General features: G+C 46.9%; 1 protein-coding gene across 1 annotated transcript in view; it reads right to left on the bottom strand.

Annotated features, from left to right (window-relative positions):
* Positions 1-9,360: 9,360 nt before the first annotated feature.
* Positions 9,361-17,286, bottom strand: part of ELL (elongation factor for RNA polymerase II) — an 87,855-nt gene continuing 79,929 nt past the window's right edge. The window contains exons 9-12 of the mRNA XM_073324699.1: positions 16,756-16,822; positions 14,181-14,352; positions 12,911-12,955; positions 9,361-10,363 (exon numbers count right to left, since the gene is read on the bottom strand). Coding sequence (XP_073180800.1) covers positions 10,259-10,363; positions 12,911-12,955; positions 14,181-14,352; positions 16,756-16,822 — 389 coding nt within the window. The 3' untranslated portion in view covers positions 9,361-10,258. The remainder of the gene's footprint in view (positions 10,364-12,910; positions 12,956-14,180; positions 14,353-16,755; positions 16,823-17,286) is intronic.

Raw genomic sequence — 17,286 nt, 5'->3', positions numbered from 1 at the left:
CAGCATGTCTGAAATGAACAGAACCCAGGCTTTCTGAAGCTGGGAACAGAGGCAGCCGTGCTGATGGACTGTCCACACAGCCATGGACCCATCGGTGTGTGATCTACACTTCACAGCAGTGGTTCCTGAGGCCATGGGCAGCTGGACCTGGGGAGCAGGCAGGGGGGCTGCTGTTTTCCTCCCAGTGTCCCCCACCCCTGTGATTCTCTGATGGTTCCGGCTCTCAGATCCATTCTGGTCCAGAGGGTGCTAGGCACTGCCTGACCTCACCAGCTGCTCCTGGCCACTCGCCCTGGGCCAAGCCCTCCCAGAGCAAGGCAGGGGATGAAGTGTGTGTCCTTCCTTGAGCCACACCCGGCTGCCATGTTAGGAGAGAGGCCAACCCCCGCAGTGTTAATTATCACTCATACTCCACGCCCTGGGGGGCATCCCTCACTCTCCCTGCCAGATGTGCTCAGACCAGCCTGGCTCCTCAGAAAGAAACTTCCTTAACCTGTTGCGAGAGCTGGGAATGGAGGGAGGGGCTGCCCAACCAGCCTAGCTGGAAGCTCACAGCTGGCCCAGCATCCAGCACCTGCAGGAGCCCAGCGTCATCATGGGGGGCTGATGGGGTGATGGTGGCACCTGGCAGCAGCCAGGGGTTAACAAACATAGGGAGGCCAGAGCACAGGAGCAGGGAGCTCAGCTGCCAGCGAGCACAATGAACAAGAGAACAAGCAGCGGGACAGGAGAAAAGGGGCCAAGTTCTGCCCTGATAGGAACGGGCCTCACAGTCAGTGGAGCGGAATTTGGCCATTTGTCCTCCCCCAAGCACCTTTCAGCCTGCCTTTGGTGTCCCAAAGTGCTTTGCAAACACTGACTCACAGGGGCTTGGCTTGTGCAGGGAGAACACAAGGCTGGTGGCCATGTTGCACTCGGCAAAACCCTCCCACCCAGCAGCCTCTGCAGCTCTCCGAGCTTGTTCTGAGGGAGAGGTGGGGACGCTGGAAAAGGGGCTCTCCCCCAACAACAGTGACACCTTGTGCAGCCCGGGGCCAAACACCTCCCACAGTAGCAGGGGGAGGCCAGGGTGTAGAAAGCATGGACAGATATTTATCAGGAGCTCAGTGCAAAGCTTTCACCTCAACAGCCTCTGGTCTTCTGCCTTTTGCTACCCCCCTTTTTGCTTCTCTAGCATCCCAAGCAGCTCACAGAGAAAACTTGGAAGCCGAGCTCTCCTGGGAGAGATCCTGCTGCTCTCTATTCGGCTTCGTACCCCTGGGAGGAAAGCATCCCATGCATTAGCAGTAAATGGAGGGGAAGGGGCCTGGAAAAACTACGTCCCCCCAAAGGAAGCCTGGGTGTGCTGGCCCCAGCTGAACAATGCTGGCATTGGTAGGCAGATGAAGGAGAGAACGGCCAAGCACTGGAATTCCAGAGCCTCAGCAAAGGATTGAAACAAAAACATGGCTTTGTACCAGGATCTTGGCTCTGAAAGTCCTGGCCAGGGGGCCTGGAGCTGGTACTTTTCCACTGCTTCCCCTTTTTACCCCCTCCCATAACTTCCCCCATTGTTCCTGTCCCACTGCTCCGGCTCCCACCCCCGCTGCCGGAACAGCACATGAGCAGGGGCTCCCTGGCTTCTGCTTTTCCAGCATTACGGCAAGGCCAGCAGCATCGCCCGCGTCCCCAGCTCTCTGCTGACCACCAGCACCCGCTGTCTTCTGGCAAAGTGTCACCCTCGGCTGGTGTCCATGGAGACCGACCTGACCTCAACAACAGCAGCTCTTAGAAACCACTATGAAAAGCGCCCCCGTGAAAAGTGAAAGCTGACCCAGGCTTCTGCAAGGAGCCCTGATCACTCGGCCCCAGGCTGTTCCTGCTCCATGAGCCAAGGGAGGCAGCGAAGACCTAGATGGAGCAAAGGTGCCTGGTCCCATTAACGGGCCTAACCCCAGCCCTGCTGCAGCCCTGTAAACATCCGGGTGTTTCACAGGCTGTAACCCAGGCAGAGCCAGGCGGCGATGGGGACCCTTGGATCATCTTGGCACATGGACAGAAGCCGCTTACGGAGACAAGTGCCCTGCACCATGTGAGGGGAGGTACCCAAGGGCAGAACCCAGGGAGGCCAGAAGCATTTTTAAGTGAACAGACACAAGGAGCAGCTGGGTGTTGCTTAGGGTTGGCCATTCTGGGATGTTCATGCGTGTCACAACAGGATTCACACCCTGACTAGCTGCACACAAGGTCTGATACTACTGCACCCCTTAGCAGCAGGCCTCTGACCCACGGCTAAGGGTAATGCAGATTCCAGAACCACAGCCTGCAGCGGGCAGAAGGGAGAACTCCCAGGAAAATCCACAGAGACCAGGCTCAAGAGCATCCTTGGCATGTTTATTAAAATGGATCTGGGGAAAGTCCAACTGTTATCTTGCCTTAAGAGCCCTTGCCACTTGGGGCAGGGAGGGGAGGGAGAGCCTGCATGGCTGGAAAGCAGGTCTGGCCAGGGAAATGAACTAGAATAGATAGGGGAATAAACTACTCTGAACTAGCTCCCACTGTATATGCTATTCCACAATCAAAATGATTTTAGTCCTGAGTAATTACTCCAGGCTGGAAGCTTTTCTGGTCACCTGACCATGCAGCTAGAAAAGCCCTGAGAAAGGCATCCCCCAAACCACCCCTGTGCATTCACTAATGGGTAGTGAAAGGTTCCAGCTGGGGCCTGGAACCTTAGGGAAGACTCCTGCGCCCTGCCTGTGCACCTCTCCCTTTACCATATTTATCCTCCCACCCCCAGGGGAGGTAGGACAGAGCAGCATCCGTCTTATGCAGTGACTCCTTTGCATCATACAAATGTACAGGGCAGGAGGCTGCTGCCAGGACCTCTAGGGACCAGGGTAGGTAGACAGTCGAACTTCCATATCCCTGGCCACCAGTCAGCTCCTGCCTTGGGCTTTTGCGAGGGTAAGTTTTGAATTCTTCCACTTTAAGGCTACCGCGGGGGAACCACCTTTGTTAAAGCCCACAGCTGAACCTTGTCACTCGTTGCCTCCTAGCTGGCAATATCACACTCACTTCAGAGCAAGGGAAACAGGAGCTTGTGCTTGATGGACTGTAAGTTGACCCACGTTTACCCCGAGGGACCAGCTTTACTGTACAGCCCAGAATTCCCTGGGAGAAGTTGGCCAGAAGTGAATCCTGCACCAGAACACGCTGCCTAACCTCACAGAAGAAGCTACCCAGGGTACATTGACATGCTGAGCAAACTGGACCAGCCCTGGCTTCTGGGCACCCCAACAGCGAGCTGGGTTTGGGGATCACGCAGGCTGAGAGCTGATTAGCGATCACACATTAAACTTTCAGCTAATGGACAGGAGAGTCAAGTTTCCAGACAATTAGGTTCAGATAAGACGGAAGCTTCTGTGGCAATGCTGGGCGTGGCAGAGAGGAAGCAGCCAGTAAATTTCCACTTGCAGGTTTCTCTCGTGAAGCCCTGCTAACGCTCCAAGCATTCTGCTAATTGGTTCACTTCTTGATCCTGCCTGGAACACAACCTGACAGCAGTTTATGGACTGGGAATTGCCTGGAAGTGACAGGAAAGAAGCAATTTAGTGCTATTTACACACACATTCCATTTTGGCAGTCGAGAAGTAGCCTCTGTCCAAAGTGCAAGCTCTGTTTTCTTCCCGGAGTTCAGTGCTTGTTAGAGCCTCAGGCTGCCCCCTGCCCAGGTTCTGGGAACAAGGGGAGGAGATAAAACAGGACTTTTGGATCAGCTGGTCCACACAGTGGCTTCGTGAGACTTCCATGTGTTGGGAGTTTGGAAAACAGGACGCAGACAACGAAGAGAACATGGTAGAGATACACAAAATAAGGAATGGAATAGAGAAGGGAGATCTGGCACTCCTGCTCTGATAAAAAGGTTAAAGGAAATTCAATGAGATTGAAAAATTAAAAAATGAAAATATTTTGAACAGAACATGTAATTAAACTATGGAACTCCCCGCCACATGAGATCAAGAGCTTGTGTTCCTCTCCCCCTCCAATAAAGGTGGTGGTCACAGAACAGACAGCAGTTAAGGGAAGAACAGAGGCTGTTTTAGGAATGTGTTTGGATACTGACCAGTCACTAATTGTTCTCAATTCATTCTTGTGTTAGACAGGATTTCCTCACCCAGCCTGCACGCTCAGCGCTGGAGGATTCCTAGTATCCCTCATTTACTCTCTTTTAAAGTATCTGAAATAAACGGACAGGCACTTTTGGTGTCTTAAGTTAGAAACTAGGACTCCACGAGCTGGATTGCTTTGTTGGGTCCGTTCTTCCACCCCTGTGCCCCTGCAGCTTGGCAACACCCGAGTCCTGAGCCCCTTCACATCCGCCAACGCATTTCATCCTGAGCATCCCTGCTCTCCCCAGCAGGTATTGCAAGTCATGCTGAACTGGTGGCCCTGTGAGGTTCACGCATGAACAATGCCATACCAAGCAAGAAGTCAGATACTGAGGCAAAGAGCAGAAGTCTTAAGGGGACAAAAATCCACCTTTTGAAGTAATGCCACAGGCTAGTTTCCCACGAGAGCTTTGTAACAGCGCCTTTAAGGCATTTGCCATGTTTAAATATGCAGAATGCAAAAGAGACCTGTACATTAAACTTTCAGCCTGCCAGAGTCAGGTTTCTAGACAATAAGATGCAAATGACGATTTCAGCTTAGGCAGCCTGGACAGGGTACTAGGGAGCCTGCTGAAAATTTCCACTAGCCAAGTTTTAAATTTTTACCTTTCTCAGCTGTCATCTCCCACCTCCATCTGAGGGCTCTGCTACCCTATCTCCAGGGATCGTGTCCCTGACTGCAGCACATGCCCAAGGCAGAGGAATGAGCAGCACCCGGAAAGAGCGCAGGAGGGAATATAGACAGAGCTAACCCACAACCCAGTCTCCTGAAAGTGCCCCAAAGCAAGCAGGGGCACCAAGCACTGTGTGGAGAGGGGTCTCCAGCTGCACAGCGTGCCCTACCCCATGCCGTGAATCAGTACCGGCTAAGGGTGCATCAACACCGGCTCCCACCCACCAGCTGAGCAAACGGTCCTGGATTGCTGGTGCTTTCACAAGGGCTGCAAAGGCAGCCTGGATCAGGTGCTCTGCTCACTGGTTGGTGGAACACAATGGATTCCCATGTGACAGCTGAGCTACCTGCCGATTCTCCCTCCCCCAGCACTGTGTGGGGTACAGGCTGTTCCTAATTACACCTGGGAGGGGATGCCTATTGGTGCCAGGACCTGCTGTGTTTTCAGTTAGAATTCTGCTGTTCTTCCACACAAGCCAGCCTCAAACCCAGGGAATCGGCCATAGACCAAGGTATCCCCTTCCACCTTCCCCTCAAGGGCCGCAGCCACTAGAGGGCTCCCTGATCCTCTACGCTCCACACACCACTGGGCTTGAGGACAGGAAGGTGCTTGGGGTTGCTGCTGCCAAAGAGGATTTTCCCTGAATCAGTGGGAAATTAAACACAAAGTAAAGTTTAGACCTGACAAGAATGTGCCCTAAACTAAGCAAGCCAGGCCATACAGAGGCCATGGAGAGCACAGTCCCACTGCCTTAGTGGTTCTCAAACTGGGGGTCATGACCCTCAGGGGGTCGCAAGGTTATTACCTGGGGGGTCGCGAGGTGTCAGCGTCCACCCCAAACCCTGCTTCGCCTCCAGCATTTATAATGGTGTTAACTATATTAAAAGGTGTTTTTAATTTATAAGGGGGGGGTCGCACTCAGAGGCTTGCTGTGTGAAAGGGGTCACCAGTACAAAAGTTTGAGAACCACTGCACTGCCCCATGGTGGCTGAACATTGTCATACACCTCATTAAGCCAATTTGGATCCAAATGTGCTGTACACACTGCGATCAGCCAAGTAGAATGCATGTTAATTCCTATCTGTGAAGCAGCTGCATGAGCAGCACTGGAACAGGGACATCCTGGTCCCTCTTGCAGTGGAAGTCAGCAGTTTGTGAAATTTTCCACAGGGTCATAGGTCTTTTTGCTGCCCTTCCATCCCCTGAACAGATGCAGGCAAGTAGGGCAGGGCTAACAAAAATAACTATTAATCCCCCAGCAAGAACATTGAGATTAGGATTAGTCCACTTCAGAGAGCACCTTGCCCACACTTTACCCAGAAGAGGGTTGAGAGCCACCACTCTGGCAATGGAGCACAGGTAAGTACCTCAACACTGCAGATAGACAGGGCTTTGGATTAAGAACCACCATGGGAGAGAAAGGGGATAAATCAGAGCCAATTAGAGCAAACAGATCCTAGAGCTCCAAGAAAACAAAGCAGTTGATCCTGAATTCAAATCTCAACTGAGCCACTGAAATCTTGAGGGAGTTTTCCCCGCATCCTGAGCCTCCGTCACTCCGGAACAGAGAGAGGAAAACTGAGAGCTCCATTGTTCTGCATCTGCAATGAAGCTTCCTGGGTGAAAGTTACCAAGTCCTTTGAGGGTGACAGGCCGAACGCGAGCCCTGGGATGTCCCTCTCTCGCATCCTGGTAAGTGTCAGACCAGACCCTCTGCCACTGTTTCTCTTTCCTACTGCAGTGATAATGCCTTATGTTTTGTAATACAGAATTGTAGCACAATATTTCAAACATTCTAGTTCATTCTTTTTTGGGGGGGTTAAACCCCATGCCAGCCATTTACCCGCAGAAATAAACTCTGAAAATAAATATACAACCTTGTTATGCTTGTTTTCCAATACAGTGAATTTATTATATGTTGCAAAATCAGCATTCAGCTTTATAGTGTACAAAAAGACACTAGCTCCTTAAGAAAAGATTAGGAAAGCTGAAGAGTATGCTGCCTTTAAATTGTAACGTTTTGGCAAAGTGAAAAGCTCTTTGTAAACTCCAACTCCATGGCTCAATATAGTTTTATCCACAGTACAATATTACAAAGTAAAACACAGTATCAATAAGTTAGATCATACTTAATCATCTAGAACTGGTTTCTATTAACCCAAAAAGCACAAGATTTGCCTAGCTTCATACTCTCTAAAAAGGCAAAAAAAAAGGCAAAAAGAAAAAAAGAAAAAAGGCAGAGTTGACTACGTAACACAGACCAAAAGAAAAGTGAAGCAGAAAGTCATTAAGCTAATTGGGTCTCACAGTTTGGATAGTCATTAAATATTTTTTCAGCTTTATATTCTGATTCTAGAAGTTCCAGAATATACATGTAAATGTACATAATACATCTTTGTATACAACTCTGTTTGCAAAAATATTTTATAGCAGATGTATAAAGACTGAGAGCCATCTCTACTTCCCTCAAAAAAAATCCAAAAAACCCTTTCAAAATATTAAGGATGAGAATGAGAAGTGTTTCCATGGAAGAATTTATTTATCTTGAGTCATAACTGATGCCCTTTACTGCCCGTTTGGAGTTTCACGGTTCCTTGCGTTTTCAAGAGGAAGCATACTTCGTGTTTCTGTTGCTTAAAAACATGTTGGCTGATAATGTAGTTTGGGCTACAGATTAGACCAGCAATCTGAAAGCCACGGACGAAAAAAAACTCTTTCAAGCCCAACCGCTTGTATCGTCTGGTAGAATGTTGCTGTTTGCATCCTGAAGCCACGATGTACCGGGAAGACGCTGCCTTCTGGCAGAAGCTTGACACAGATTTAGTGCTGGATTCCCACAACTGCTGGCTAGCAAAGCTGCCTTCAGCAATACTCCGCTGCTTTTCGTCTATGCATTGTGAATCCTCACAACATGCCCAGAGACCTCTGCTGATAACAGTAAGTAGTACACAGACAAAGTGAAAAGGGAGCCCAGTAGCAGGGCAACTTAACCCCTCACATTAAACACAGCTGGAACAAATCAGATCACTGATGCTCTAATAAAATAGATCTTGATGCAACTCACAACTACAGAAAGTCTGTTAGATCAAAGCTGTTTCAGATCTTCTATGTTTTTAGCAGGATTTGAGCTAATACAAGGGAAAATGGACACCCTTTGTTTCTGATATTCCCATGAAACCACCACTTGCTGTTGGGGGAGGGAGGGAACTCATGTGTGTAACCTCAAGAGAACACTCATTTGACAAAAGCTTTTCACTTTAAATCATCCATATTTTTCAGCTTTCCCTATCCACTGGGAGCCCCAATGGGGCATGAGATGTTCTGAAGACAGCTACTTATGTCCATGAAACAAGAATAACCTTCCCCTGCTCTCCTACCCCTTGGAACTTGAGTCTGCTTTGTAGGTAGGGGAAGCGAAGACACCAACATTTTCCTTAAAACTTCAGCTGCTTCTGGACTTCACTCCCACAAACACTGGGTTCTTCCGCCAAGTAATTCTGCAGACCTCTGTGAGCCCGAGCCCTTGGTCGATGTCCCCCTTGCCCTCCCAACTCCTTACTAACCCTTTACTGACTGGTTTGGAAACCACATGAGGCCCTCCTGCTGATCTGCAGAACGTAATTGGCCACTGGCTAGTCATGGATCACAGCTTCAGAACCACCATACCAGAACACGCATAGCAGTATATGCAAACGGCTCCCATTAGCACTAAGTCAGATCCCCATGGGAGCTCACTATGGCAGCATCAGCGATGGCACTGGGGTTGGAGGACGAGGCAGGAAAGAGAAACTGACACTTTAAAACTATCTACACCTTGAGCAAGGGCCTTTTAAGACGACAAATGGTGGGAGGGTTTGGAGTACAAGCCTAGCAGCAGCAGAGTCCAGCTAGAATGGAATTACTTCAGATGGACCCACATTTCCTTGGGCAGGAAAACACAAACCCGACACTAGTCAGAGAAGACCTAGTCCCCCTTCTTATTCCTGATGACCTGGCCCTCTCACGCTCTCAAAGAGGATCACATTCTTCTGATGCAAGGAGGCACTACTGGGGATGAAAGAAAACCTCCGCTGTTTGGAAGATAAAGTGGAAGCGAGTCAAATCACACCAGCTGGCAGGATTAAAGGTAAAAGCCACAGACCTAAAGGGCACCTTTGTGCTTTTTGCAGAGTTCTTCATGCCTTGGCCATGTTCTAAAGTGTTCCCTTCAAGTCCAAACATCCAGAGGGAAGGGCTGGACAAAGCACAACAGTGTAAGTGACCCGCCCTGGACATGCTACCTTGCTTCTCTCCAGCAAGTTCCGGTTCCTGTTCCGAGTGTCTGACTCTCTGCTGCTGCTTCTTTGGAAATGTGCAGAAAAAGAACGCATCCCCCTCTCCCGCCCCACCAAATCCTGATTTATCCCATTCTAAGGGTCATTACAAATAGCAAAATGACTCCTCTGGGTAATTGTCCAAGGAGCATTAGTAATACTGCAGTTATAAGGCAGGGAAGGTTCTGAAACACGTGGCCTAAAAGGGAAAGGGAGGCACAGTTTTAGAAAAGTTGCTTCTTTTTATATATATAGAAAAATATACCAGAGTCTCATTAGCAATTAATAAAACTGGCTGTCTTGGTATAAAACTATAAAAGTCAGAGACAGACAGGTCTCGGCCTTCCTGCCATTGGTATGTGAAGTATAAAGCAGGCTGACGGAATTGTGCATACTGGAGAAGCCATGGCAAAGTTTACGCCGATTGTTTCCAAATGCACGAGCTGGATACGAGATTTCATATACGAACAATCCAAAAGTCTGCATCGGACAAAGCGTTCGGTGCAGGTTCCTGGGCAGTTCCCTCCTGCTGACACAGCCACCTCAAGGAGAGCACAAACAGGAGAGGACGACCAACAGGAACAAAGGACGAGAGCACTGGGAAGTTGAGTATTTCACACGATGCCATGTAGCGCAGACAGCTCGCATATGAACATTGCAGGTGCCAGAGAAGGAGGTAACTTAGCAGCATTCCAGTTCCTCGCCATCTGCAGAGCAGAATATGCAGCACAGCAAGAACTGGGCCAGCGATAACTAAACTTCATTCCAAACGTTCATCCATGAAAACGGCTGATTCTTTACCTTTGGGAGTTTTATTCACTTTAGGCAAGTCTTCCCTTACATGTCAAAAGCTGGCTTCAAATAAAGCAGATTTTCCTTTTTTTACCTTCCAACATTCAGAGAGGGTAAAACTTGAGAGGACTATGCCAGGCACTGGTTTTGCTACTTGGCTTAGATGCTGGCGTGACAGACGCTGCATCATAATCATCCCCACGTTCTTCCAACCACGAGGACGTCGTGCTTGGCTCAGAAAGGAATTTATTTTTCAGTTGTATAAAGGAAATGGTAACACCCAAGTGAATTTTTTTTGCACTGCCCAGTCCAGATATTAGTGCCAAGACTAAAACTGCTGTTGGTCATACTCTGCTATCAGTTTTTTTATATGAGCCAGTTTGTTGTGGAGGTATTCGCAGCGATTCTTTTCTTGGCTGTAATTAGGGTTTGTCTGCAAGGAAAGGAAGATACAATTACCAAAGTTAATAGTTCTCCAGTTCTATCATAACACAGACCACAGATACAGAGTGGGTCAGACAGCCCCAAAATGCAAACCACATTGATGCTTGTTAACAGTAGGCACTGAAGTTTGGTTCCTTTGCTCGATGGACAGTCACTATCCCTGAGTCACTAAAGAGCCTAATACTTTTAGCATCCAATTAAGTTTCTTCATCAGGAAGATCTTTCCTCCTCCCTTAAAAAGGCACTTGGATTTGTTGTTGCCAGGTTACAGCAAAGTGTTCTGGTCCTGGATAGTGTGGACCAGTTCTATTCCTCAACCCACCCTCAACCTAAAATTGGAAAGCTGTGCTGAGCAGGATAACTCCAGTAAAAAAAACCAAAACATCCCCTTTAAGTGGGAGACAGCTATAAGTCTCCCTTCCTTCATGAGGCTAGGGTTAGGCAAGAGCAGGTACTGCAATGTGTATTCTAGCAGGTTGTGTGTTGTAGATCTGGGAGGGTACAGGCCAGCAACTTCTACATTTCTCATGAGAGATGCTCTGGAGTGAACTTCCCCACCACTGCGGGATGGAAAGGGAAAGAGGTGCCCATTACTTTTGAGTCACTTTATTATTAAGGCTCTACTTATAAAAAGTTTGATTAGGAGACATTGCAAGAAATGGTTAATTGTTACATATTATAATAGGTTGTTATATTACCATCTACAACACACGTCATAAATGATACGTGCTTATAACATTAAGCCCTTACAAAACTATCAACAGAACCTTATAAATGCAACCAGACTTTGTTTAGATTAAGATGATGTCCCTCCCAACAGTGTAAGAACATAGGCCACAGCGTCTGTTCTGTAACTGGGGACCCCAGCCCCTGAATCAGGGCTGCTAAGTAGGGTATTGCTAGAAGGATAGCCAGATTTTGACTACACTTGAAAAGTTCTAATATGAAACTGCAAGAGACCAAATAACCAAGCTCTGCCAACTTATTGTCTAAGGCAAAGCAGCACAAAACAAAGCCTCCAGAAACCTGTGTTTTGCAGCCTGCAGTTCACCTTACACAGAAGGTATCGACAGATGTATGCATTCATATTCGTCACGTTTTTTAGTAGGGCTGTGTACAAGTTAAAAGCACTGTGTGTGTCACTAAGATCCAACCCATCCGTTCATTAACTTGTTCTGCACCTTCCCTTATCTCCTTCACTGGACACCACAGTCCAAGTGCTAGGGGCTGGGAAGACACCTCCCACGCCGAGGGCAGGACATTCACGTGTCTGGTGTCTGACATGTTCCAGATCCGCCAATGCCAAGTGCTGAGTTGTGCTGTGCAGGGTATTGAATACACCTCGACATGAGTGAGCAGAAGTGAACCACACTGTGGACGAGCACACCGCATTCAGTTACCATACCTGTCCCCATGCTGGGTACAATGTGGTGTGCAGGGCCCCACACTTATGCAGTAGCTAACAAAGGGGGATGCGAGGGGACGTGTAGACAGGCTATCAAGCAAAGGCACAACAGCTTTATCTGCAGCACGCTCAGCCCTGCCCTCCCTCCCTGCCTTGGAGCTGAACCACGGGATCCTTCTAAAAAGGGAAGTGGAGCACAGGGAAAAGTGCCCCAGAAACTCACTTCACAAGCCTACAAACTCCTCAGCAAAGGGAGGGCTTTCACAAACTGACAATCTGATAGAAGAAAAACCACAGTGCTTCCAGGTGCGCCCCATGTCGCTGCTCACTGCCAGGCTCGCTGCCTTCCTGCATTTCAACCTCACGTATCCAGACTAAAAAGAAAAGGAGGACTTGTGGCACCTTAGAGACTAACCAATTTATTTGAGCATGAGCTTTCGTGAGCTACAGCTCACTTCATCGGATGCAGACTGTCTTCTGCAGTTTCCACGGCATGCATCCGATGAAGTGAGCTGTAGCTCACGAAAGCTCATGCTCAAATAAATGGGTTAGTCTCTAAGGTGCCACACGTCCTCCTGCTCTTTTTGTGAATACAGACTAACCCGGCTGCTGCTCTGTATCCAGACTACAGCACCTCGGGGCTGGGACCATGTCTTTAACCATGTCTGAGGCACATAACATACTGCAGGTGCTACACAAAGAACAAACAGGCCAGTATCCTCAGCGGATGATTTTAATAGCCAGTGCATCTGTGTTAGTAGCCGCTGTAAACATAGTTCTATCCTCACGCATTGAGAAATGCCAGGGACACCACAAAACCAGGGGGAACCCAATAACTGTCACTCAGGCAGTGCACCTCAAAGCCTCAGAGGTACCCTTTCACGATCTGAGGCACTAATGCAGCAATGTAACTCATTCGTTCTTTTGCCAGCACTTCATTCAACACAGACGAAGTGTTGACTAACATGTCTCCCTGAAGGGCCCTGCCTCAGCCACTGAGCCCGATCTAACCAGCAGAGGGAGCCCTTTCCTTCCTGACAAATTGCAGCCAGTCATCACACAAACTCAACCCTGTCCCTGGTACGTGGAGAAAGGGATTATTTTAGTTTGTAGCGGAGAGTTTTCACTCACCTTTTTAATTTTACGATATTCCTGTAAAATTTGATCGTGGATAGTCTGAAAAAGAAAGGAAATCAAGTTCTTTGTTTCCATAAAAACAATACAACTGGAACCTACTTTAGCGAATATCACACTTTGATTATTCAAAGTTGAGTCAAGTGAGACACTGACCTCTTTCCCAGAGGGCACTGTTTATCAAACAATCACATGGAAAGAATTACTGTATATTCCGCTCTTCCTCCCCCATTTTCTTGCACCTGGAATTATTTTGATGTGTTTTAGGTCATGTTGGCCCTTTCCAAATTGAAAAGTGGCCAGTTCAGAATTTCCAGAACAGCATACAGGAGACATGCTAACTTAATGGCAAATTTTTTTTTTCAAAAATGTATATTTGTGTTCACATAAAAGAGCTGGATGTTCAATATCAGGAGGGAAAAAGCAGCCACAGTTTAGTGGAGATGTGGCAGCTACAGAGCCTGAAATATGTACAGCCGTCCAACAATTTGTTGATCCAAAACAAGGGCCTGACCCCTTCAACAGTTACTGTATGGTTTACTGAGTGGTTTCATTGGCTTCAATGACTTGCCATGGCAATGGTTATGCTGATAGCGAGTGCTGGAGGGATCGGGGAGGAGGGGAGCTACCGAGGCTACTCTGCAAGTAGCCTAACTTCACTGAGAAGTGTTGAATTATTCTGCTGTCCCCAGAAAAGCAACAGCAAAACAAAGGGTATTTCAAAGGAAGGGAAGGACATTCGAACAGTACAGTCAGTGCTCTGTAAACAGCAGTTTATTATCCTCAGTGAAACTTATTTTCTCAAGCTAATGAATAGTTAAAGCTCTTAAAGTCAGTCTGACAGGTTGAAGATCAAAGCATCAAGAGAAATAGACAACCCCACATTAGCTCACTTTCCATCTTTAATAAGCTCCCATACTGGTGAAATATCATGTTTCTGGCTAGGATGATACACTAATCGCTGCCAGCAGGATTTGGCTGGGGACACCAATGGTCTCAGTGAGGCTGCTCATTGTCAACAAGTACCACAATATGTGTTTCAACTGAAAGAACACAGGGCTGTTCAAACAGCCTGAAAAGCTGTCAGCTGTTCGTACGCTCTGCATCCATCAGTTCTGGGCTGTGTACAGTACATTTAATACAGTGTAACAGTGCCTGATATAAGTCCTCCCAAGACACCCAACAAAAAGGCCATGTGAACTACAAACCAAACACAGCTCTTACGAGCGGCACCATTAGGTTTTCAAACAGATATTCCTGCTTATACCTTATATTCTTCAGAGCCCTGCGAAAGCTGCTTCAGCTGGGAATCTAACTGGGTGAAGCGTCGAGTTATTCTCTCTATCCGGGCATGCAAGTCTCTGTACTCATTGTACTCCGCATTGAAGTCATTCTTATAACTCTGACGCTGCTCCAAAGAGGAAATGGATGCATATTTTCTGAAGGGAACAGAGTTTAAATGGCAGTTTAGAACAAATGTCTCTTTCCAAGCAGCAAGGTTACTGCAGTTCAAAGAAGCAGGTCTGGCAGGTGCCTGCCTTCCAGGACAAACAGTGTTATTTGCATTGCAACAGCACCTGGAGCCCTCAGTCAGCATTGGGCCCCCACTGGTGTGGGGACTGCACGAAAACAGAAGACAGCACTTCCCATATTAAAAAAGGGGACCTATCCCCTCTTCACCTTCTGAAAATACCTTGCATGAACTGAACATACTGAGAGTGCCCATGTATATCCAAAGGCCCATCTAGTAGGTCATTTAAAAGCCACTCAGTTTAATCAAATGCAATTAACGTGACTTGCAGCAGGGCACCTCCTAACTAGTCCGATCTAAGGGACTGCTCTCTCTCGCACCTGGTTTACTATAGGTGACACCACCAGTATCACACCTTACTCTTTGCAGCAGCGACAGTGGGGGCGGGAGTGCTGCCAGGCTAACACAGGTCTTAAGCGACTGAAGGAGAACAGAGTGAAGGACTCTGAACTAACCCTCTGTACTAAAGGGAGCCTAATTTATTAAAATGCACCGCTAAAGTGACTGAATTGACACGTATATTGTATGGGGTGTTGTGGTCGCCACATTGGTCCCAGAATGAGACACACACAAGGTGAGCGAGGCAATATTGTGTATGAATCAACTTCTGTCAGTGAGACAAGATTTCAAGCTACACAGAGCTCCTCCTCGGGTCTGGGAAAGGTACTCCGAGTGTCACAGCTACGTACTAGCTTATTAGAGGATATGACTGTTCCCTGCGCTGCAAAGTTGTGGTTTTACTGGGCTACTGACCACCACACTGCACAGGAGAGATGACACAAAGTGATCACTCCATGCCTGAGCTATCAGTCCTCATCCTCAAAGATTTTCAAACCCTGAGCCTGGGAGCTTAACTTCATAACTTTGCTGGACACAGGCTGTGTCCTCACTAGCACTTTTGTTTGCTGCACTCAAACAGTCCTCAATTCCTGCAACAGCAGCTCAAAGAACTCAGCTGTGAACTGCCCTATACAGTCCAGTTGTCTATATACCAGTAAAACCACCATTTTGATTAGAGCATGGGAAACAGTCATACCCACCAATCTGTGACTGGCCATTTTTGCACTGCAAGCAGAATAAAAGGATGCCCTCTCCACCTCCTCATGAAGCACAAGGCTGCATGATCCCTGGGTACCCCAAAATGGATCCAATGGGGCTAGAAGAGGGCTGGCAGCATTACCTAGTCCGATTCAGGGGTATGTACCAGATCTGAGTGACATTTCACAACAGCGGAAAGTGTGGAGTTTTATTTACAAACAGATCTGGCTTTAAGCTGCCAAAAACCTCAAGTAGAAAGGATGTGAGTTACCCATAGCAACAAGTACTGCTTAATGGGAGTCAGGAGGATATGATTAAAAAAAAGTTTAAGGTGAAAAATCTGGCACCATAAGCCAAGGATTACCCTTCCTATGAGGAGTAACTCTGGTATTTTGAGCCTGCTAGTGTGCTGCTTTTCCCCACCTAATTCAAAAATCCATTAACTTCCCATCTGGAGCCATCACACAACGGTCAAATGTCACTAAAACAAAGGGAGATAGAAACTCATTATCCTCACCCCCCCACCCAGGATACCAGCAAAAATAAAATTTCATATATTCAGTCAATGACTGGACAAAGGATCTAGAGAGCCATATTTAACACTGATTGAACAAACAGGTTCCTGGCTTAAAAGTGAACTGACTGATACTACAATCATTAGCAAAATTTTGTGAAGACTAAAACATTACAGATAAATACACTTAACAGAAAACATTTTAAAAAGCAGTTTCTCACTTCCCCATCAAACCCAGAGTACAGGGTTTCCCCTTGCAACAAGATGATCTTTCAGATACACCCTAAGAATCCAGAGTACTATTGGAAAGTGATGGACTTCTGTCTAATACTGAGCAAGTTATTTCCTCTCAATGTCTCCATCTATAAAATAGGATATTGTTTACCAACCTCCAAACGGGTTGTGAGGATTAATGTGTTTCAAGGGCTTTGACAATTAGATATTGTTATTTATGGGGTAGGTGTAGCCAACCACTGCAGTGAAAACACCCTTGAACTCTGGGGTGAGGGAGAGGTGAGGGGGGAAGAGAACCTGCTGTAAAACCTAGTTGGAGTTTAAGGCCATACATTTGTGAATTTGGATTCAATACCTGGGTTTCTGGGTTTTTTAAAATAATTTTTACAGAGTTCTAACAGAAATCAGAGTTCTAACATAGAAATGAGAAAATAACAGTGATGGTTAGTTATGTCTTAGTCACTAGTTAGTTTTGATGGATACTTTGGAATTGGACCAAGGTAACGATACAATGAAGATACTTACAATAAATAATCTGGCATTTCTGAAGTTGACGTTGGTACACTAGAATTATTGCATGTTCCATTTAAACCTGCAAAAAATAAAAACCCACATTTCCATCAACCCTACATCTTACAAAAGGTATGTTAAGTTAAAGTCCAACTTCATACCTCATTTATAAAATGCATTTGCCTTGATACAAGAAGATTTGTGTTTCTAGTTTAAACTGACCAAAGGCAGAGTATCAATATGATGAGATGACTGGAACTGCCAGATTTAGCAAATATTGATCTATTTGCAAATGTGTTGAGCAGCAAAAACATCCCTTAATTTAACTAGTTTATACATATTGCTGCATGTCTCTCAGCAGGGATAACGTACTAATCCCAGCACTGGTGAACTTCAAAACAAATTAATGCAATCCAGATGGGCAGATCAGAAAGTTGAGCAGAGTATAAATTATCTTCCCTTCTATTCTATACTACATGCTTTACTGCTATTCACACTATAGATTCCTGGAGGAAGTTTTACATGTCAGAATGGGATGAAGAGAGA

This window comes from Lepidochelys kempii, chromosome 25 (assembly GCF_965140265.1).
Source record: "Lepidochelys kempii isolate rLepKem1 chromosome 25, rLepKem1.hap2, whole genome shotgun sequence".
NCBI classification, from domain to species: Eukaryota; Metazoa; Chordata; order Testudines; family Cheloniidae; genus Lepidochelys; species Lepidochelys kempii.
The sequence above is the reverse complement of the archived record's forward strand: the minus strand, read 5'-3'. Positions and strand labels throughout refer to the sequence as shown.